We start from the raw sequence: 23,998 nt of genomic DNA on the forward strand, positions 1-23,998 counted from the left end.
TTCAAAGATTTGACCTATGAAAAGGTCTGAGAAGAAAGGAAACAAAGATACCAAAACATGGCACACAGTTCTCGAAAGGGTGTCCAGAGACCTGGTGGGGGCTGGGGTTGTGTGGGCTGCATCCCCTCTGTGGTGCCACTGCCAGAGAATGGGGTCCTGGTGTGCCCCCCAGAGCACCCAGAAGCAGCCCCCAAATGTCCAGGGAGCTTTCATGAAGGGGTGGAATTTCAGCTGCTACTTAACTGGTAACAGAGGACCTACTAGGCTCCGGGCTAGAGCGTTCTCAAGTAGACAGCACAATCTGAGAAGAGGCATGGAAGTGAGGAAGAGCAAATTGGCCCAGGGGGCCCCTGGGAGGCTCAGTTGGTTAAGTGTCTGCTTTTGGCTCGGGTCGTGATCTCAGGGTGCTGGAATCGAGTCCCACATCGGGCTCCCTGCCGCTCCCCCTGCTTGTGTTCTTTCTCTCTCTGACAAATAAATGAATAAAATCTTAAAAAAAAAAAATTAGACCAGAGAGAGTGCTTGTGGCTCAGAGCAAGTGTAGTGAAACAGATGGAGGAGATCATACAGCAATGATGGCATAGAACTGTCTGTGCAAGGCCTTTGCAAGTGAGGGTGTGACTCTTAGACTTAGCAGGGAGCAGCCAGCTTCTTCTTAAAGGCCAGACGGTAAATATTTTAGGCTTTGTCATAACTACTCAACTCCGCCACTGCATTGTAAAGGCGGCCATACACAATATGTACGTGAATGAGCGTGGCCATGTTCCAGAAAAACTTTATTTACACAACCAGTCACCCAGCAGTAGTTTGCCAAACCTGATTATAGTATTAAAAGGAAAGATACTGTAGGACCCTAGGGATGATTATGTCAGGCAGTGGCCCAAAGAGGATTCCAGCTTTTGATCAGAAAGCCTCGCATCAACACACCCTGATGATAATATATGCCCATTCCCATTGTGTCTCTAAGGAGCAACCTCTAGGAAGGGGCCTAACTTTGTTGCAGAGGCAAATAAGAGTCTCCCTAATCTTATAAATATTGGATTCACGATGGACCCAGCAAAAGATCTGTGGTGTCCACATGAAAAAGTGCTCAACGTCGCTGGGCATCAGGGAAATCCAAATCAAAACCTCAATGAGATACCACCTCACACCCGTCAGAATGGCTAAAATTAACAAGTCAGGAAACGACAGATGTTGGCGGGGATGTGGAGAAAGGGGAGCCCTCCTACACTGTTGGTGGGAATGCAAGCTGGTGCAACCCCTCTGGAAAACAGTATGGAGGTTCCTCAAACAGTTGAAAATAGAGCTACCATATGATCCAGCATTTGCACTACTGGGTATTTACCCCAAAGATACAAATGTAGGGATCTGAAGGGGTACGTGCACCCCATTGTTTACAGCAGCAATGTCCACAATAGCCAAACTGTGGAAAGAGCCAAGATGTCCATTGACAGATGAATGGATAAAGATGATGTAGTGTGTATGTGTATACACACACACACACACACACACACACACACACAATGGAATATTATGCAGCCATCAAAAGGAATGAAATCTTGACATTTGCAACGACGTGGATGGAACTGGAGAGTGTTATGCTGAGCGAAATAAGTCAATCAGAGAAAGACATGTATCACATGACCTCACTGATATGAAGAATTCTTAATCTCAGGAAACAAACTGAGTGTTGCTGGAGTGGGGGGGTTGGGAGGCATGGGGTGGCTGGGTGATAGACATTGGGGAGGGTATATGCTATGGTGAGCGCTGTGAATTGTGCAAGACTGTTGAATCACAGATCTGTACCCCTGAAACAAATAATACATTATATGTTAAAAAAAAGAAGAAGAAGATAGCAGGAGGGGAAGAATGAAGGGGGGGAATCGGAGGGAGAGAGGAACCGTGAGAGACAACGGACTCTGAAAAACAAACTGAGGGTTCTAGAGGGGAGGGGGGGGGGGGATGGGTTAGCCTGGTGATGGGTATTAAAGAGGGCACGTTCTGCATGGAGCACTGGGTGTTATACCCAAACAATGAATCATGGAACACTACATCAAAAACTAATGATGTAATATATGGTGATTAACATAACTTAATAAAAAAAATTACAAAAAAAAAAGAAGAAGAAGATCTGTGGTGTCCAAGAAAGAAAAGCAGACAAGAACTCTCTGTTGAAACTTCATGAGTTCTTTCAGGGAACCGAGTGGGATAGGCCCTGGCCAGGGGGCTTCCTGGCGGGGAGGAGAGGGAAACTACGTGCTTCCCTAGAGGGAGCTGACCTGGACTTGAGCCAGGGTTCACTCACCCTTCTCATCTGAGAATGGTGGCTGATGGCTTAACTCCTTCCTGTCTTGCGTTGTCCCTGTCTTATTGCCTCAGGAGACAGTGATGTAAGGAGACTAAAAGGGTCCTTGATACAAAATATCTCATCTCTTCCTTACCTCTCTCAACCTCATTCCTACTCTCTCTTTTTTTTTTCCAAAGATTTTATTTATTTATTTGACAGAGAGAGAGAGATAGTGAGAGCAGGAACACAAGCAGGGGGAGTGGGAGAGGGAGAAGCAGGCTTCCCGCCGAGCAGGGAGCCCGATGTGGGACTCGATCCCAGGACCCCGGGATCATGAGCTGAGCCGAAGGCAGACGCTTAACAACTGAGCCACCCAGGCGCCCCCCTACTCTCTTTTATAGACGCCTCCTCCAAGGACTCAGGTGTCATTCTCACAAGCATACACACATTTGTTCATATACATCCATAGGTACACACATTTCCATAAACACACATAGAAATACATAAGAAGGCATACAGGCACATTTCAACAATTGGGACATTATACTAATGTAAAGAAAAACATTACATTTAAACAATGAAATACCATACAGACAATAAAAATTGTTTTTAAAAAGAAATTAATGTGGGGAAATACTCAGGATAAATATAAAAGACCCGCAAAAGTATATATATATATCATCCCGAGTCTTTTTTATGTACACAGACACACACACATGCACACTAACAATTCATTATAGAAAAAGTAAAAATCCCCAATTTTGGATGAGTTTTATATTCTTCATTACACTTTTCAGTATTTAAAAAAACTTTTTTTGAAGAATTTTGTTTATTTATTTGAGACAGAGAGTGGGCATGAGAAGGGGGGTGTCAGAGGGAGAAGCAGACTCTCCACTGAGCAGAGAGCTGGACATGGGGCTTGATCCTGGGACTTCTGGATCATGACCTGAGCTGAAGGCAGATGCTTAACCAACTGAGCGACCCAGGCGCCCTTAAAATACCTTTTGTGATGAGAATGCTGTGATAAGATGAAATAAGGTGATTTTTAAAAAGAACACACATTGAAAAGCCTAATTCCCTATATTTACCAAACGCACAGAAATAGTACTTATGTTGCAGGCACTAGACTATGTGGTTTACAATTAAGAATTATTTTTTTAAGATTTTATTTATTTATTTAACAGAGAGAGCACAAGTAGTGGGAGGGGGAGAAGCAGACTCCCCGCTGAGCAGGGAGCCCGAAGCAGGGCTCAATCCCAGGACCCAGGGATCATGACCTGAGGCGAAGGCAGACACTTAACCAACTGAGCCACCCAGGAGTCCCTACAAATATGAATTTGATTAATCTTCAGAAGACCCCTAAGAGGAGAGTACTATAATTATTTCTATTTTATCGATGACAAAGCTGACACATGTAGATGAGATCATTTGCCTGGTCACACAGTTAGCAAGTGGTCTAGGCAAGTTTTGAATGTAGGCAGTCAAGACTCTAGAACTCGCACACTTGACCAGATACTGCCTCTCTGTAGCTACGGCTAAGTGATGTACGATTTTTTGGTGGGAGATGGTGTGGTTGGGCTCTCCAGGCAACCAGAGAATGCTAGTTAGTGATACATTTTGTTCCCTAATGTCTTCCATGTCAGTACATAAGAAAGAAAATGCCTCAGGGCACCTGGGTGGCTCAGTCAGTTAAGTGTCTCAGCTCAGGTCTTGATCTCAGTGTCGTGAGTTCAAGCCCCACATCGGGCTCTACACTGGGCGTGGAACCCACTTAAAAAAAAAAGTCTCATGTTACCCTAGATTTCCTTTACTATAAAAATTAGTTCCTACCACATTTACTGTGCTATTCTAGGTGTGGGAACGGTGGGTAACACAAAGCAAGAAAAGAAAATGGCCCCTTCTCAGGAGCTTGCATTGTGCATTGGTAAGCATTAGCATCTGCCTCCAACTGCACAACTGCTCCTTTCTGTCTGTCCAGCTGACCCTGACCTCTGTACTGGGACTGGGCATGATCTTTTTTTTTTTTCTTTTAAAGATTTTATTTATTTATTTGACACAGAGAGAGAGACAGCGGGAGAGGGAACACAAGCAGGGGGAAGGGGAGAGGGAGAAGCAGGCCTCCTGCGGGGCAGAGAGCCCGATGCAGGGCTTGATCCCAGGACCCTGGGATCATGACCTGAGCCGAAGGCAGACGCTTAATGACTGAGCCACCCAGGCGCCCCAGGGCACGATCTTATTAAATGAAAATCCCAAAAGATGTCATAGGATCTTTTGGAGGCTGATAGAGGAGGTCGCCACAGAGGGACTGCTTCGGTAAAGTCTAAGGTCCCAGATGTAGCCCAGATGCGGCATATGCTCCATGAATATGTGATGAGCTAAACAGAGGAAGCGGTGAAGTCTGCAGTTGTCCCCCAGAACGGGGGCACCAACCAGACACCCAGATGTGGGAGAGCGGAGGAATGAGCGTGGACACCGCGTCCTGCTGATGACTTGCGAAGGGCTGAAAGCAGCCTGCATGTATCGGTGGCAATCGGACATGCACCCTGGGCAACCAGATTGTCTTTCTGCAGGATCGCTGCATGTGGACCTCAAGCTCTTGTTGACGTGGTTACCTACTGTGGTTAGCTGTTCTGGTGACAGAGGACCGGGATTTGCCCTAACTTGCAGGAAGGGGAAGAAAAGGGCTGTTAAGTCCTTATTCTTGGCATCAGGGAGGGGCACCCGGCTGGGACCGCACAGCTGCTGTGGGCAGATGTTGCTCATTGTTCTTAAGAGGTGAGCAGTGCCTTCCCCGCACGAAGGGGAGAGCAGGGGAGAGCCAGGTGGGATGTGAAGGGGCAGACCGAGTTGTGACAGCCTTCCTTCTGTTAAGCCAAGCTGATCCACTATGGGAAAGGAAGGATTTCCTCCTGAATGTTAAAGGCATCTGTAGCCAATGAAAACACATTTCGGAGGCAAGTAGGAACTGTCTGGTAATGATCTGTTGTGCTGGATTATTCATGAGAACACTCTTCCAGAGGAAGAGCAAAATAGCAGTTAACTGGCTTTGGCAAGAATGACGGGAATTGGTTTGGTTAGGTGAGATCCACCCTTCATGATGGATTCTACCTTCAACTCTCTTCAGGAAGACTGGTGGCAGAAAGACTCCCTGTGTGACCACTAAGCACAAAAGGCATGCCTCTTGTGCAGAGCCCCCACGCGTCAGCAAATGCTGTCCTCACCTGGGGCCCAGAGGGGAATGTGGCTTCCTTTCTTAGGCTGGAAATAGATCCTTGCAGTGGGATTTAAACTGATACTTGCAGCCTGGATTTTGCCTTCCTTTACTTAATTTCTTGAACAACTATATATTGTATAACAACTATGTATAGGGGACACAGAGAAACATATTATTGAGGAACTTGAGGAATTCATAATGTAGCTGGGGAAATGTTTTTAAGATACATTCTATGACTTAAATCAGATTTCAAATCATCAAAGTAAGAGATATCACAATGTGGTATACACAATTTGGTATAAAATGAACACTTTGGCCCACTGAGTAAGAGAGGAAGAAGTTCCAGGGGCTGGGATAGTCTAGAAGCTTCCTGAAGTGATTGATCGGGGCGCTAAAGGATGGGGAGAGAAAGGCAAGAACCAAGCGCAGATGTAGAAATGACCTAGCACAGGGGTGGGCAAAATACAACCTATGGGCCATATCTGGCCCACCATCTCTTTCTAAATAGGCCATGACCTAAGAACAGTTTTTACATTTTTAAATGGTTGGAGGGGCGCCTGAGTGGCTCAGTTGGTTAAGCATCTGCCTTCGGCTCAGGTCATGATCCCAGGGTCCTGGGATCGAACCCCATGTCGAGCTCCCTGCTCAGTGGAGAGTCTGCTTCTCCCTCTTCCTCTATCCCTCCCCCCTGCTCATACTCTCTCTCTCTCAAATAAACAAAATTTTTAAAACATTTTTAAATGATTAGAAAGTAAGTCATATTTCATGATGTGAAAATTACATAAAATTCAAATTTTGGTGTCCATAAATAAAGTTTTATTGATACACGGCACATTCATTTGTTTGCATATTGTCTTACATTGTCTATGGCTGCTTTGCAGCACCATGGCAGCACCGAGTCATTACAACAGATTCTCTATTTACTTTCTGGTCCCTTAGAGGAAACATTTGCCTATCCTGGGCCTCTAATATGAGAGGGGCAATTAATCGGCTCTTGCTGGAGGGGAGATTTGTATGTAGGAAATGTAGGAAATTCTGTAGTAATGGGTGCCCAGGGATCAGTTATGAAGGATTATTTAATGCCAAGCTAAGGAATATGAACTCAGTCCTGTAGCCAAAGCGTTGAAATTACCATGTACATGACTATAGTTATATTATCTCTATGTACATAGTACAAAATTCCAAAAGGTTCAAAAGGATATTCTGTAAAAAATGTCAGTTTTCTACCTTGACCTTGACTCAACAACTCCACAGATGTACCCACTTACTCATTTTTAGGTTTCTGTACAGAGATAATCTTCTACATACACAAACATATATGAGTTGGCGTATATGTGTATTTTTCTATTTAAAACCCCACAAATGGTAGCATGCTATAAAAGTACTGTTTCTGCACCAGACCTTTCAGTCTTATATTTTAGACTTTGTTTTAGGTCAGGACATTCTTCTTTATAGTTGTATAATACAGGTGTACTATCTTATTTACTCAGTTTGACCCAGAAGCTAAAATATTATTTTAGGATGCTTGGTTGAGCAGAGGGGTTCCAAGAAAACTAGACGCAGAAGAGCAGGCGGCCTGGCATTCCAGCGTAACCCAGAACTCCAGGCTGCTCAGGGCCATCGCGGGGGGACCCCTCTCCCCACACTGCTCCCCTGGGGACTCATACCTTGGAGGGTGTGTCAGGAATGGAAGAAGTGGGAGAACCAGGAAAGGCCAAGACACATTTCTTCCCCAGGCAGCGACCGTGTAAGTCAACGTCCTCATAAGGGTTTTCCTTCATTGGCGGATCTGTGGTCAGAGGAAACAAGTCAGGCACTGGGAACACTAAGGAAGTTTTCCTTATCAGACATCTACCCAACATTTTGGTCTCTCCTTGTGGGGATGTCTGATGTCTTGCTATCCATTCATCCCCTTCCTCTTGGACCCTGATTTTTACTGGGGTAACTTCCCATGTCCTCATTCTTGGATGTACAGAGTTAACTCCATTCTGAGTTGCAGAGCTTTAGCTAATCTGAGTATCCCCAGTCCCTGCCTCAGTGTCCAGTTCAGAGAAGGGCTCCTATCCCAAGCTTACGCCAATCAAGGCACGGCACTCCTGGGCTATGAAGGTGAACAAGGGACCTAAACCGGTCTCGTAAGAGTCAGAGTCACATTGAACCCCAGGATTTTTGCTGGGTACAGGACACGGGCTCTCCTTCCCAACCAAAAGGTACGGATCCCAGGGAGCTGATGGCAGCCGTCATGGAGATCATGGGAAATCTGCTGGGTATGTAGCCACCCCGAGAGATAAGAAACAGGGAGAACAGGCCAGTTCTGGTCACATAAGCCAACAAATCCCCTTGTTATTTCAGTGGGGTCTTCTGTTCTCTGTATCTGAGAGCTTCCCTTTCAGGTACACACTGAAGACCAGATCTCATACCCACTTTCGGACTTGGGAAGCCTACTACTTTGGCAGTAACCCATCTCCACAACCTGGATACTATAATTCAGATCATCTATGGTGAAATTCATAGCTCAGCTAAATAAGCGCCCTTCTTCAGGTCTCCTGTTTCCTCCCACCATGGAGTTTTTTCTCTGGTATTGGTGATTACATGTACATATGCATGTGTGTATCTGCCCTACCTGCCCCTTGCATGTGGTCGCATATGGGTTTCTCCTTACCAGCTCCTTTCTTCCCCAACTCACCGCCTTCGACCTCACCAAGCAGATGCTGGGCTGAGCTCACACCTCAGTGAAACTGTGATGTTCCCTACAGAGTATTTAACTCACTAATTTAAATGCAAACAAACTCTGTGAATCTGCGCTCCACTTTAGAATTTAAAACAATTAAGGCCAACATTATGTTTTAATAGTAGACATTCATTTGAGTCTGAATTTTGATGCCCTATTATTGCCAGCCACACTCCTAGAGATTCCGGGAGAGGGTGGTGGCCCGAGTTTTCCTTCATTCAGTAATCCTTACACTTTACTGAGCATCTGTGACACACGACGTACTTTACATCCCATTCTCTCCCATCCCCCACCCTACCAGGTAGCTGTCATCGTCCTTATTATACAGATGAGAGAACTGAAGTTCAGAGAAGTTCAGTCCCCAGCTCGTTATCACACAGCTAATAGAGCAGAGTCGAGATTCAATCATGGCCACTGAGACTCCATGTCTCCAGGTGTCCCGCTGCATCACGCTGCCCCCGTGGCTGTTCATCAGCAGCCTTTCCACTCCCCTTCTGGCCCCATGCTTGCACACGTCCCTCGTGGGTCCCCCTCCCACACCTCTCCCAGCTCTCTCATTCATCTGAGTACACGTCTTCAAGACTCTGTGTGTGTGTGTGTGTGTGTGTGTGTGTTTCAAGCACTCTCTCCCCTTTCTCACAAACTCATCCCCACACCCTGCACGTGGGTCTCTTACCTAGAATGTCTTCATAGACGTTCTCCTCTGATAAAGTGCGTGTGAGCCCCAACTTAGTCTGTGCATACCAGTCCACCCTGCTGTTCTCAGAGGAAGACTGCAGTAAGTCTTCAAACTCATAGGACTTTCTGGTTTGTACAAGATGGGAGAAAAACAAACAAGAACTCAAATCAAATTAGGCTGGTCGAGAGACTGTATACCAGACAATTTTCTTCCTGCAAAAATGTCTATTACTGAAATCAACTCTGTTTCTTGTAAGAAGGTATATAAATCCTTAAATAAGAAGAGTGGCTTTTTTTTGAAAGAATGTTTATGCTGTTATGCCGAGTAAAGGTAGCAAAGTACATATATATATATATATATAAAGTACAATCCCAACTTCGGACATATACATAGAAAAGAAGAAGAAGGGAAGGAAGTGAAATACACAGCTACTATCTCGGGACGAATGGCTTATGGCTTCTCTTCACTTTCATTTTTCTGGACTTCTTAGATATTCTGCAATGTTTACAGAGCACACATTCATGATGGGAAAGGAGCAGCGATGGCCAGTTCAGAGTGGACCAGAGGCCTGGGCACCTCCCCACGTCTCTCACTCGAGTGGTTATTATCAGAACGAAACCCAGAGGCCCGCTGAGACACCCCAACCCCCCACCCGCACCCCTCAGAGATGGGTGCAAGTGCTTCTCTGTCTGTGGCCTGGCTATTGCCCCTGCCTACATCCACAGGGGCTGTCCCTGTCCTGCTGGTGCTGACCTAATGCGAGGTCCAGCCCCTTCTCTCTCTCTCTCTCACACACCCCCAGAGACACACGCAGCCGCTCACCCTGAGTTTCTATGATTTCTGTAGCTTCACTGAACATTTGGGAGGCCATGAGGTAGACCATATGGTGAAACACACAGAACCTCAGCCACCTCACTGGTTCAGTCCACCTCCTCTTCTTTCTTCTCTCTCCCCATCCTTCTCCGAAGTAACCCACAACTCCCCTGCCGCCACACAGTTGGAGCAGAACTACGCTGCCCACTCAGGCTCAGGGGGCTCCTCTTCTACCTCCAGCAGACTTGTCAAGAATTTGTGTTGAACACACTCAGGCCTTCCTTGAATGGCGTTTAGGTGAACACATAGTCCGCGCACACTCATCAGGGCACATCCCCCAGCCGGCTGTGACTTGGTCCCAGCCCTTCATTTCTCCTGGTCGAGGATGGTCATAACCCTCCCGTGGCTCTGTGCATGCATGTCTAGCCCAGGGTCCTCTGCATGCTCCACGGGAAACTCCAGCTGACTACTGAAAAATGTATCATGGCTTCACTTCTTCACCCATACTTCCAGTCTCTCTGGCTCCTGGGGATTAAACAAACCTGCATACAGATCCTGGATCCTTCCTTCACAAGACTTTTAACCTCAGACGAACCACTTAACTGGGCTGAAACTCACTGTCCTGACTTGAAAAGCAGCAATTATCTCAGAGGATTGTCCAAAGAATAGAAATGAGAACGTTTGTAAAGTCCTTAGCACCTAACAAACACACAACAAATGTTAGCTATTGCTAGTACTGTTGTGGTGCTAGTAATTATTTACGTAGCAAATGTTTTATGTTGAACATTTATTGTGGGAGAGGCACTGTGCTCAGGGTTCAATAACTAAGGAGTGACTGAAACAGTCAGGGTCCTTGTCTCAAAGAGCTTACATTCCAGGGAGGAAGACAGACATTCAACCAGAGCATGCACAAATAAACAGAACAGTAAACTGTGTTAAGCTCAGTGATGGAAAAGCACAGTGAGACTATCAAGGAGGCCTCATTTTAGGTTGGGGATGCATCAGGAAGGCGGCGCTGACAAAGTCATTCATTAAAGCTGAGACCTGGAGGAGGACGGAAGAAAGACCTCAGCTGGGGGAAGAGTGTTCCAAGAAAAGGAAAGGGCACCTGCGAAGATCCTGTGGCCACAGGGAGCTTCGTGCATTTGTGGAGGGACACACACATTCGGCAAGGCTGCACTGCAGGGGCAGGGTGGTGAGTGCCAGGTGATGAGAAGGCAGTGCCAGGCAGGAGCCATTTGCCTGCCTTCCATGCTTTGGGAGTTTCTTGCATTTGATTTTATTTTCTTATTTTTTTAAAGTAGGCTCTACACCCAACGCGGGCCCCAAACTCACAACCCTGAGACCAAGACCTGAGTTGAGACCAAGAGTCGGATGCTCAACCCACTGAGCCACCCAGGCACCCCTGGGATTTCTTGCATTTTCAGTCTTTTCCTCTCGGCTAGCTTCTTTCCCTCTTTAAACACCCACAGGTTTCCCCTAGAAAAACTTTCATTGGAAGCAATGACTCTCCTAGTTCTGCGATTTCTCAGCTTCCTTGCCAACATTTTAAACTGGCGTGGGTTGGGGGGCCAGACGGAGGAGGGAAGAGCTTGAGGCTGTCTGACTACTCCTTTACCGGAGCTCACTGGTTTTTCTTCCCTTTATCTTCTCAACCTGGCGTCTGTATGCATCCCTTTACTGAAGCTGCTCCTGAAGCTCACTAGTGAGTTTCTGGTAAAACCTAACCACTTCCTGGGGCCCTTCTTTGCAGGATACCACTTGGTTTCTGCAGCGTCAGGGAGCGGTGCTCAAAGTGCAGTCTGTGGGCTGGGGCTGGTATTCCAATGAGACAGGTACAGAAATTGAGCATTTAGAAACTTAAAAAATTTCTTTTGTTTTTTTTTTTAAAGTAATTTCTACACCCAGCATGGGGCTTGAACTCACGACCGCAAGATCAAGTCATGTGCTCTACAGATTGAACCAGCCTGCTGCCCCTGTGTTGAGAAACTTTTAAAGCAATTTGACAGAATAATTTCTTAAAAGACAACTGAAGCTTCTATAATGTTATCTTTTTTCATGTCATTTCTCTGGTCATTCTTTCTGATTGTATTTTACGAAAGTACTGTTCAGCACGGGGCTGCAAACACGGGTACACAGGTCCCCCCTAGGGTTTGAGGAGCTGGGTGCCAGGCTGCCCACATGCTACTTCCCCTCCCACACTCCTGTGCCTTCACTGGCCCCTCTCTTCCACGTCCTCCCCCTCTTTCTGGGCTTTGGGCGTGTCCCAAGGTTTTCTTCTTTAGATTCGAAACTTCATTATCTCCACATCTGAATTCATCACCCCTTATCTCCACCTCACCCTTGCTCCTTTATGAACCTGAACTCAGCACGTAGGGCAGGAATACAAGGAAAGGCCAAGCTTCCAGCTTCCAGCCTAGGTCCCCATGGTCTTAAGTCAGGCCATGAGGCTGAAACTGTCACCCATGCCCTGGGGTGCCTGACTCACACACAGGAGCTCATGCTGCAAAGGAAGGGCTATCTCTCCATGAGCCCCTTCTTCCTCCCCTTGAGGCGTCCAGCCAGGAGAGGAAGGACTGAGCTTCAGAGCTCCAGGAGATGGGGATTGGGGGGGGTGGGTAGAGGTGGGAAGCGGGTCTGAGTTGTTTTCTCTAGGATGGGATTGCGCTGTGCTGTGTCCCCTGGAAGACTCCTTAGTCGGGGATACCGTTAGCCCAGGCTGGTATTAGCCAGGCAGCTGCTTGGGGATGGGGGTGTGGTGGTCTGTGGCCCAGAGAAGAGTGAAGTTACTGGCCTGGAGTGGGCCACAGCTCCTGGGTTTCTATGCTGAGTTAACCAGATCATGTTAGCTAGAGTCCCCAGCGTGCACACTACCTAGATTTGGTAGGGAAGATGCAAACTCTTCAAAGAGACCACAGAATCATTCATTCAACATTTACTGAGTAGCGACTAAGGGCTTTACTCGGATTAGCACGCTCGAACTTTGCAACAACCTTGTGAAGAATTACTATTATACGTGTTTTTTATGTGAAGAGACAGAGAGGGAGAGAGGTTAAATTGCTCAAGGTCACATGGGGAGAAAGTGGAGGAGCCAGGGTCAGAACCCAGGTTGTCTGGCCAGTGAATGGTGCTCTTAACAGCATAGGCACTAAGCGGAGCATGGACACAAGTCAATGCGGGAGGAAAGCTGTAGTCACAAAAGGGTTTTAATAACTTTATTTACATATTAACCTTGAGAAAAAGGCAATTTCAGAAGGCTAACAGTAACCACATCCAAATTGGCTTCTCTTTTGTTTAAACATTTCCATTGTTCCACATCCAGTCCATATGTTTAACAAGCACCTGCTGGGGTTTGAGCTGAGCCCACAGCTGGTGATGCAAACGCAAGAAGTCCCTGCCCTCGGGGAGCCCACAGCCTGCTGAAGGGGTGTAACCTCCTCTTGGCCTCAGTTTGCTTCTTGGGCCCTCAAATTATCATGTGATTGTGGTACTTCTTAGTTTTAGAGATGCTGGAATGATCCAATGGGTTCACTGAAGTTTGCGGACTTGGGTTATAATTCAGGTCCTATCCCAGCTTCAACAACCAATGCCAAACACTGTGTTTTCAAGTAGTATTTTGAAGGTTATTTGTGACTTTTCCATATTTTGTAAATGAAATACTAACTGAAGAGCTCATCCCCCATTTCCATTTGAATGACCCATGGGAATCTCAAAATGAATAAATACAAAGTTGAACTCAGCCTCCCACACCCCCTCCCTGATGAGGATCAGCCCCTCCTCCAGTGCTCCTCAGCAAAGGCTATCACCATCTGTCCCCATGTTTACGCCTCAAACCTGGGAGTCCCGTCCAAACCCCTTCGCCATGAGCACCCATCGCTAATCAATGAATCGGAGTGCTACCAGCAAAGCATTCCTGGTATCCACTACTTCCCTCAGTCCGCACGGCAGAGCCAATGTCTCCTGGCTCTGCCTTCCGCCCCCCAACAGCTACCCACCAGGCCCACTGGTGCCCCACCCAGCCAGCTCTTCACAAATGCAAATCAGGTTGGGACCCTCCCCTTCTTAAAAACTTTGAAATGTTTCCCATTCCTCTTAAGTGGTAGGCCCAAATCCTTGCCTGGTCTAGGAGATTCTTCCAGAGCGGGCTGCAAAAGACCTGTGGGCCTTAGCTCACACCCTTCCTGACCCCTCTGGCCACACTCCTGCCTTCAGGGCCTCCAGCATTTTAAAGTCTTTCTTGCTCCAGAACCTTCATCTGTTTCTCACCTGAACACCCATCTCCCACCTTCCTCCTTGCCTGGGAACCTCAGGCCTCAGTCTGAAGGCCGCTTCCTCCCCAGTCTGGCCCTGTTTCCATGACAGGCAAGATATTCCTACCAAACGTTCTCTTAGCACCATGGGCTTCCTGCGGCACTGAGTGCGATTATAGTTCATAAGTGCAGAGTTGTGTGCCTCTATCACTAGTCCGTATGGTCCATGAGGCCAGGGTCTCAGTCTATTCTGTTCATTGCTACATGCTAATATCACAGAGGTGCATGATAAATATTTGTTGGTTGAATAAATAAGTGAATATATTTTTTTAATTTTTTTAAAAAAGATTTTATTTATTCATTTGAGACACAGAGATACAAAGAGAGCATGAGCAGGGGGAGAGGCAGAGGGAGAGGGAGAAGCAGGCTCCCGCTGAGGCAGGAGCCCGATGTGGGGCTCCATCCCATCCCGGGATCGTGGCCTGAGCTGAAGGCAGACGCTTAGCCGTCTGAGCCACCCAGGCACCCCAACGAGTGAATATCTTAAAAGCTGGTTTTAATGGCCAAATTTACTGCTTATAATTTATCCCTCCTTTGGGGTAAAAAAAAAAAAAAAAAAAAAGGAGCTGTATTCTTGGAGCTAATTTTTAGTCAACTGTTTTGAACACATTTCCCCCAGGATTATTTTCAGCTGTGACTTAAACATGCTTGGAGAACCTGGGACCTAGCCACTACTTAAAACACCATTCAGATGGGCTAGAAACTGTAAAAACCATGCTCTGATTCCCTCATCCACCTGGAGCTGCCACAGACTTTCTTCTTACCTCCATCCCTTGCGACCACACGCAGCTCTTCCCCATGTCCCACCACACCCTTGGGAAGGGCATTCATGCCACTAGGTGATCAGAGTAGGGCGCTAAGTGGGAGAATGCTTATGTTAGCTCAGCCCACACTCTTACTGGTGACCCACTCCATCGATTGCTACGGCTACTCACGTTGGGTTTCTGCTTATCTCTATCCTGAATCCAAAACAGAAACGTCAGAAGAAGAACCATCTCTATTCACCATTCACCACCATGTCTAACATCCAACCATTTCCACTTCCAATGGGAAATAAGACCTGACAGTCACTGCTCTAATACAGAGTAACAACCAACCTCTCTATTCTTCCCCCACCCCTTCATTCTCATCTCTTTGTTTTCTAATGCAACCACCATTAAAATAAATGAATTTACAGAATCAAGCTTCTCCAACGCTTTCAAATAACTTTTGCTCTAAGTCTCAAATTAATCAAACAATTTGCCCCTTTGAAGATTTTAAACACTCATGGTTTTGGGGCGCCTGGGTGGCTCAGTTGTTAAGCATCTGCCTTCAGCTCAGGTCATGATCCCGGGGTCCTGGGATCGAGCCCCGCATCGGGCTCCCTGCTTGGCGGGAGGCCTGCTTCTCCCTCTCCCGCTCCCCCTGCTTGTGTTCCCTCTCTCGCTGTGTCTCTCTCTGTCAAATAAATAAATAAAATCTTTAAAAAAAAAAAATAAATAAACACTCATGGTTTTTTTTTTAAAGATTTATTTATTGATTTAAGAGAGAGAAAGCACTGCACTCATGAGTGTGCACGCCCAAGTGGGGGGAGGGGCAGAGGAAGAGGGAGAGAGAGAACCTCAGCATAACTCCCTGCTGAGCACTGAGCCCAACACAGGGCTCGATCCCATGACCCTGAGATCATGACCTGAGCCAAAACCAAGAGTGAGACAATTAACCAACTGAGCCACCCAGGCGCCCCTGAACACTCAGTGTTGGTTTTTTTTTTTTTAAGATTTTATTTATTTATTTGACAGAGAGAGAGCACAAGCAGGGGGAGTGACAGAGGGAGAGGGAGAAGCAGGCTCCCAGCTGAGCAGGGAGCCCCACGTGGGGCTCGATCCCAGAACCCTGGGATCATGACCTGAGCCGAAAACAGACACGTAACCAACTGAGCCACCCAGGCGCCCCCAAACACTTAGTTTTTAGACATGGCAGTTAGAGTTGCCTCATGGATGTCATGTTGACTGGGACAGACTCATAATGATAGGGACAGACCACAGTGTGGCTGCTAAGTTAACTTAGCCACTAACTGGGTAATAGCTGAGGGATGCCGTCCAGCCAGACGACTCTGGGGATCCCAGTCAGTCCTGCAGAAGATGGAAATTATTGAATCAGTAACAGCAGGCATGTGATTTGGCAGCCATATAATGACCAAGGTTTCACATCCTCCAAAAGTTCTGCAAGTCCTACGCTAAAGCTATACAATGCCAAAATAATTAGTTGAAAAGCTGAAATTTTGGTCAACATCGTTATTTGGTTTCATAAAGATCTAAAAACTCCGTCATAGGATCAAATTAAACTAAAATTAAAAATCTGCATTCCAGTATGGTGATTAACATAACATAATAAAAAAAATCTGCATTTCAGTTCAAACATTTGGGGCATATAGATACATGTGAATTCAGGATGCTGCTTACACTTACAGAATACTAACTTTCCTCGTTACATGTTGGCTTTAAGGCATTCCTGCCAGAGTTATTCAGCACATGCCACAGAACATACACAACCAAGTGAATGCTGCTGTAGGGACCTTATCTTTGGAATTTCCTGACATTTAAGGGTTTCTCATTTCCCATTTTAGGATCGAAGGCACAAGTCCTTGCATTTAATTTCCTGGGGCTTTAGAGAAATGAAGAAAGGAGAAAGGGATGAAAGGAGGAAGGGGAGAGAACACAGAAAGGAGAAAAAAGGGAAGAGAATGAAAAGAAAGAAGACATTTTCTCAAACTGAGAATCCGAGTCCACTGGTTTGGCTCCCGAGAAGTGGACTCATCAGCCTATGAAAATAAGCCGAATACGTTCTCTGAAGTGTGCAGCCTGGCCATGTAATTCTAAACCCTCCCAACCTCAAAATCCTTAATCATTTCTTTCTTCAGCCTTGGCTTGGCTCTCCCGCCTCAGAGAGGGCGGTAAGTCTGCCAAATTCTGAGTTGAGCCTCTTCTTTTTAAGAGATAGGACCACAATAAAAAGTACACTTTATTTTTTTTTTAAAGGAGAAAATGAACATCGTGCCCTAATCACCCCCATTGTACTATTTTAAAGAAAAGGAAAAATCCAAAGCCAAAATGCTTAAAACACAGCTGATGCAACCATATTCAAACTGGCCAAGAAAAATTTCATCTTTGGACTGAAACTAAGTAACTTTAGCTGGTTTTAAAGAGAATGCTGGAAGACTGCAAAGAGCAGATGGTAGCTAGGAGAGAAAAGATAATGGGAATAACTGCACACCAGGTTGATCTGTCTGCCCAGTGATGACACAGAGGAAAGACTCTGATATCCCAGACGCAACCTGCCCCTGAGAGAGGGGGCCTTCTTGGAAGAACAGCCCAGAAAGGGCATGGAAGAGCTGCTGTCGAAACACACTGGGGTCACGAGCAGAAAGGTCACTCCAGTACTTAGGCACGTGGGCTTTGGCACCAGTTTGGGAAAGGATTTAGAACCGGAGATGGATACAAGCTTTCTCAGAACATAAACAAGGAAGCCTCTAAGTTCTTCGATAGATCCTACATACCACTGATACCCAAGCCTGGTAAAGACAGTACAATAAAGGTCAAGTAAAGACCAGTCCCATTTACGGAATACTGACCCAAAAATCTTAAATAAAATATTAGCAAACAGAATTCCGCAGTATATTAAGAGAGGAACAAACCAGGACCAAATGGAAGTTCATTCCCAAAACATAAAAATGGGTTAATATTAGGACATAAAGTCTTTATTCATAGGTCAAAGGACAGGAACCAGATGATCATATAAAGCTACTGAAAAGTAACTTGACAAAATCTAACATTCAATCCTAATTTTTAAAACTCCTAGTAAAAAAATAAGTATGTGTGCCTGGGTGGCATAGTCAATTGAGCATCCAACAAGGTTTCAGCTGATCTCAGGGTCGTGAGATGGAGTCCTGTGTCAGGCTCTGTGCTGGGCTTAGAGCCTGCTTAGGATTCTCCCTCTCCCTCTGCCCCTCTCCCTCCCTGTTACCCACTCAAGTACTCTCTCTCTCTTTCTAAAAAAGAAATTTTTTTTTATTAGTTTATTTTATTTTTATTTTTTTTTGAAGATTTTATTTATTCATTTCACACACAGAGAGACAGCTAGAGACAGAACACAAGCAGGGGGAGTGGGAGAGGGAGAAGCAGGCTCCTGGCTGAGCAGGAGCAAAGAGCTGAGGCAGACACTTAACGACTGAGCCACCCAGTTGCCCTCCCCCCAATTTTTTTTTAAATCATAAGGGGTGCCTGGGTGGCTCAGTCGGTTAAGCATCTGTCTTTGGCTGGGGTCATGATCCCCGCATCAGGCTCCTTGCTCGGTGGGGAGCCTGCTTCTCCCTCTCCCTCTGCTGCTCCCCCTGCTTGTGCTCTCTCTGTCAAATAAATAAAATCTTTTAAAAAAATAAAAAAGGAAGGTGAAAAAAAAAAAGTGGTAACACTGAAAGATCTCCACGATATCCTAAGTAAAAAACAGTATATATAGCATGATTTCTTTTTTTTAAAGGACATAATTTTTCTTTTTTTTTGTTTTTTTTTTTTAAAGATTTTATTTATTTGAGAGAGAGAGAGAATGAGAGAGAAAGCACATGAGATGGGGGGAGGGTCAGAGGGAGAAGCAGACTCCCCGCCGAGCAGGGAGCCCGATGCGGGACTCGATCCGGGGACTCCAGGATCATGACCTGAGCCGAAGGCAGTCGCTGAACCAACTGAGCCACCCCGGCGCCCTAAAGGACATAATTTCTATCTATCTATCTATCTATCTATCTATCTATCTATCTATCTATCTACTTACCTACCTACCTACCTATCTGGAATATGCAAACTTTTTCCCTTGGAAGAGAACATAAGAAATTATGTTTTTTGCAGCCGAAACAACCCTACCTGACAGATCGTGTTGAGTAGGAGAGTGACGTGATCAACTGTATTTCTAGAAAACTGCTCTGGCTGCTACGGAGGAGTACACTGCGGTGGGAGGTGGATATGAGACAACTAAGCTGCTAGCAGTAGAGCAGATGCAGTCAGATTCAAGATAATGTTTAAAACTAGAACCGAACAGCTTGCTGATAAATTAGATTAGGGCTGTGTGAAAAAGAGAGGAATCACAAATGACTCCTAGGTTTTGGCCTAAGTGCAACGAAGGGTGATGCCATTTAATAAGATGGCCATTATCTGGGGAGGAGACGCTTAGCAGTGGCCTGGATTGGGAATTTAGGTTTGGACACGTTCAGTCCAAACTATTAGATAACCAAATGGAGACCCCTGCAGGGGATGACTCTGCAAACCTTCGCTGGAAGAGGGAGCCAGGGCTGTAGGGATACATGCGGGGGTCATAAGCATGTAACTGACATTTAAAGCCATGGGACTGAATGAGCTCATTTAGGGAGTGAGACAGATGGAAGAGAGAAGTGCCTGCTCTGACCCAGGATGGTGTGTCGGGGGTGTTATTCTGACACTCGAAGGGAGAGGGGAATGGAACTGAGAAGGAGCAGTGTGTGAAAGCAGGACCCCCAGGAAAGTAGGTGATCTAGAAGCCCAGTGAACGCAGTGTTTCCAGGGAGGGAGTGAAGTTGTTCCTCCAACGCCAAGAGATGTCACGTAAGAAAAGAACAGAGAACTGGCAACTGGATATAGTGAGATGGGGGGGTCACAGGTGGCCTTGTGTCAAGAGCAGTTTCAGGATAAATGGCAAAAGCCCAACTGCAGGGAGTCAAGGGGAAAACAGAAGGTGCAGAGTGGGTGACCAGAGCAGAAACAACGGTTTTGAGTTTTGCTCTGTGGCTGGTTTCCAGATTAGTGGGGATCAAACCAATTAGCACATCCCAGAAATGGGCTAGAAATTAGTTCTCAAAGCAGAAAAGAAATGGTTTCCAACAGGTAAATTTGACCTTCAGGCGTGCACATGCTTTATTATCTTATGTACAATTTTGACATTAGAAAATATTTAGGGTGTGCCTCTTTCTGTATAATGGAGGAAACAGAGGCTTTGGGAGGTCGAACAACTTGTTCGAGGTCACGCAGATAGATGGCGACAGGGTCGAGGCAGACCCGGGCTGTGTTTCTAGAGCTCATACCAAGAAAAAACATGAAGAAAGGAGCCAGGGGACACTGGAAGCACCATGCACTAGTGGGGGACAGTAGTGGCAGATGAGTGTCAATGAGCATGAATTAGTCCATTGCCAGAGTTAACTGAGTTTCCGTTGAAGTCTGGGTTAGTGGCAGAAATACAAGTACTTATCATGTCCAAAAGGTACATTTTCAAAGCCAATACTCACTTTGAGGACAGAGAACACAAAACACAGGCATCGCTTATCACGTCTCCAGGTTTCATCAACACACTGTCTCAAGCCATGAACGGTCTCGACCAACTAACTACAAGGTCCCTCCGTTCAATAAAACCGGTAGCTCGCCTGAGAGCAGTGGTGATGCCGCATAAACCACTGGGGCAGAGAGTCCGCTGTCACCTACCTGTGGTCAGCACTGGGTTTCGGCCTCCCAGTCCGGAGTCTTCTGTTCACAGAGGAGGGCGGGGGGGAGGAGGGCAGGGGCGGGGGGGGGAGAGAAGGCAGAGGAGGCAGGTGCCTTCTATTCTTCCGGAAGCTGATGCCTGGGTCCCCGTTCTTGTCCCCGTCTCCATCGTGTTTGAACGTTCTCCGGGGCTTGGGCAGGGGGTTGATGAAGGGTTTTGCAGGGGAGCCCTCCGAGCCCCTGTCCACACCCTCCAGGCTCTGGTCGCAGGGCCTCCTGCACGAGCCTTTCCTTTCCTCTGCGGCCTCAGGAGCGGGCTCCCTAGCCTCCAGGTCCCAGGGGTAGGGCCTGAATTCCGAGCCACGCCCGCCCCCACGGTTCTCAGGAAGGGCGGGCCCATCCTCAGCCTTGTCCGGCAGGCAGTGTGGGGAGTAACAAGTCCCCGGTAACTGGGGATCCAACCCTGCCGACCCATCCTTCAGAGCCTGCTCCAGTTTCTTGACCTGCCTCAGCACAGAGAGGCTATCGTTCGGAAAGCGCTGCTTGCCCAGCCTGGGCTCTCGGCCTCTGCCCAAGCTGGGTGCCAGCTGCCCGGCTGGTTGGCTGAGGTCTTGCCTTGGCTCTGCATCCTGCCCCCCGACTTTCATGACCCCTTTATTCCTCTCATTTTCCTTGCTCTCTGTCTCGGGCCTGGTTCCATCCTGAACCTCCGGGACCCACGCTCTCACACCATCACTGCTTCTCCTCCCCATCACACAGGACATCAGGTAGTCCTCCTGCCCATCTGCTTTCCTGCCCGGTGCAGGAGGGGGCAACTCCTTTTTCCCTTCCCATTCGGATATCTTGTCCTTTATGCTGAGGGGCTTGTGCAGGGCCCCGCCTCGGGTAGGAGGGCAGGGGTTCTGAATGCCACTGAGCTGCCTCTTGCCCGCCTTGCTGGCTTCTTTAGCACTGAGATCTGAAGCTGCGTCGCTGATGATCATATTTGAGCTGAACATGTTCTGCTGAAAACAGTCCACTCTTGACTCTAGCATCAGGTTATTGAGTCTTTCCAATGAGCTTCTTCTGGGGGGTGAATCCTGATCAGTCTCTGGGAAAGGAATGGGGGGCTTAAATGGCAGCCTTCGAGGGTCTTCCCCAGCCTTTGGACCTTCCACCTTGACCCTGAACAAGAAAGACAAACACTGGGTTATGGATTCTTAGTCACTGTTCTCGGCTGGCCATAGAGACTGGCTAGAACTTAGATATAAATGCTATATGCTAGTTGTAAGTCACAAACATTGAAACCACCACTTTAAGGAATCACTTTGCTCTTCTTGGGAAGACAGTATTGTGGAATGAAAGGAACTACTGGATTTTGGAATGCAATAGACTTGAGTTTAAAGCCTAACTCAACCACTGACCAGCTGTGTGACCTTGGGCAAACTGTTTCATTTCTCTAAACCTAAGTGTCCTCATCTGTGAAATGGGAATAATAATAATATATATCTACCAGAGTGGCTGAAAACACTGAAAGAGGCAGACCATATTGAGCATCTAGCATGTCGTGAGTGTAAATAAATGTTATTATCATTATTGTTAGCTTGTTTCCCTGATGAAAATAGGGAACATCTCCTGAGGCAAAAGCTTACACTGTCCAGATTTTCTCTGCTTCTGTAATCAACGGATGGGCCTTTGCGATGACTATTTAAAAATTAGAACAATGCCATAAGTCATACAATGTTTGCTAATTCTGGGCTTCATAAGCTCTCCTGACTTGAGTAGGTAAAGTCAAAATTATTGGCTGCATTTGAATTGGACCTCCTCTAGAACATGAGCCCTACTAGACTGGTTTGTCATGTGGACAGGGATTGCTTTGTTTTGTTGGATTACTTTGAATTTTGGCCTATCTGGGCTACTGCTGAGTCCCCAGCACCTAGAACAATGGCAGAGTAGTAGAACATGGTACTCATTAGGCACATGTGACATCCACATTGGACAGAGCAAAAGAATATTTCCATCATCGCTAAAGTTCTGGCCTAGAACAAACATGTGGGGACAGATGCCTCCAAATGTGATTTTAGGGGATTAGTCAATGCCATGAAGATGTTAAAAGCTCTTTTGAAAGAAAACCAGAAAAACATTTTTAAGCTAGTCTAATGAGAACGGGAGTATCTGTTTCTGAATGCAAAACATTCTTCCACCAGCAAAGGTCATAACTAAGCAGAGTGATCTTGGATGTGCCAAGATTAGCAAGGATGCACAGACCATCTTCACGGTGCACATTTCTGGAATATATAGATCTGACTATATAGGAATTCTGAAACTCCAGTTAAGGTTCACAGTGAGGAATGAATAATTAGCAATTTCACGCACCCTGTTACTATTTAGCTTTCTGCTCCAAAGACTAATAATTGTTTATATGAAGACTTCTCCCTCCACTGGGACATTAACACGTAAATTGCATTGCTATTTGTGGTTGCACAGCATAAATTAGAAACTTGTGAATATGCAAACACATTTTCATATTTTAAATACAGCTATCAAAGCAGAATTCCTTATTTAAATAAACAATTAGCATGCATAACAGAGTGCTTACAAAAGAGAAACACATTTTTTAATTGTCCTGTCACCACTGAGGACATTAGCATGAATTCAGATTTTAGTCAGACGCAAAAGCAGAATGAGTTTGTTGATATTTTACTGAGAGTTCAAAAGGCAGAAGTTAAAGCCCTTGCTCTCACAGTGCTAGAAGCAAGATGACAGGACAGACACATAAAAACACAATTCATTAGTTCATGCTTAATGACAATGGATGATATAACAATAATCATATATATCATACATACTGGTTTCTTCTTAAGGATTTATTTATTTTAGAGAGAGAGAGAGAGAGAGAGCAGCATGATTGGGGGAAGGGGCAGAGGGAGAGGGAGACTCTCCAACAGACTCCCCACTGAGCCCCATGCAGGGCTCGATCCCACGACATGAGATCATGACCTGAGCCGAAATCATAGGTCGGACACTTAACCGACTGAGCCACCCATGTACTGTTAACAATACTGACAACAGATAAATATGGCTTTCAAGTCAGAGGGACCTCGGTTTGAATCTTGGCTGTATTTTTTTCATTTTAAAGTAAGAACTCTCGGGGCACCTGGGTAGCTCAGTTGCTGGAGTGAGTACCTGACTCTTGGTTTTGGCTCAGGTCACGATCTCAGAGGTCTCCCTGCCCCTCTACCCCCCGCCCCCATTAAGTAACTCTCTCCTCCTTCTCTAGACTGGAACTTGACTGGTGCAGAGGCCAAATTTATCTTGTTTGCTGTGCCTAGTATGCAGTAGATAGTCAAAAAATACTTGTAAGCTGAATGAGTGGATGAGTCAATATATGTTAACATTCCCAGAGTACAGCACACATTCTAATTCTTGATATTACTAAATGGCAAGGAGTGTTGTTGCAATGATTACAGTTATTGTCTAAGATCCCAGACATCTGGGGTGACCTCACA

The 23,998-nt window shown here is 46.2% G+C and overlaps 1 protein-coding gene across 5 annotated transcripts in view; it reads right to left on the reverse strand.

Annotated features, from left to right (window-relative positions):
• DENND2A (DENN domain containing 2A) overlaps positions 1-23,998 on the reverse strand; it is a 98,312-nt gene that overhangs the window by 47,317 nt on the left and 26,997 nt on the right. For all 5 annotated transcript variants that reach the window (XM_073899283.1, XM_073899282.1, XM_073899281.1 and 2 more), the window contains exons 3-5: positions 20,511-21,674; positions 8,909-9,036; positions 7,169-7,290 (exon numbers count right to left, since the gene is read on the reverse strand). In XM_073899283.1, the coding sequence (XP_073755384.1) occupies positions 7,169-7,290; positions 8,909-9,036; positions 20,511-21,674 (1,414 nt within the window). The remainder of the gene's footprint in view (positions 1-7,168; positions 7,291-8,908; positions 9,037-20,510; positions 21,675-23,998) is intronic.

Source organism: Callorhinus ursinus, unplaced genomic scaffold (genome assembly GCF_003265705.2).
Source record: "Callorhinus ursinus isolate GAN/ISIS: 27379988/994484 unplaced genomic scaffold, GSC_fseal_2.0 scaffold12, whole genome shotgun sequence".
NCBI lineage: Eukaryota > Metazoa > Chordata > Mammalia > Carnivora > Otariidae > Callorhinus > Callorhinus ursinus.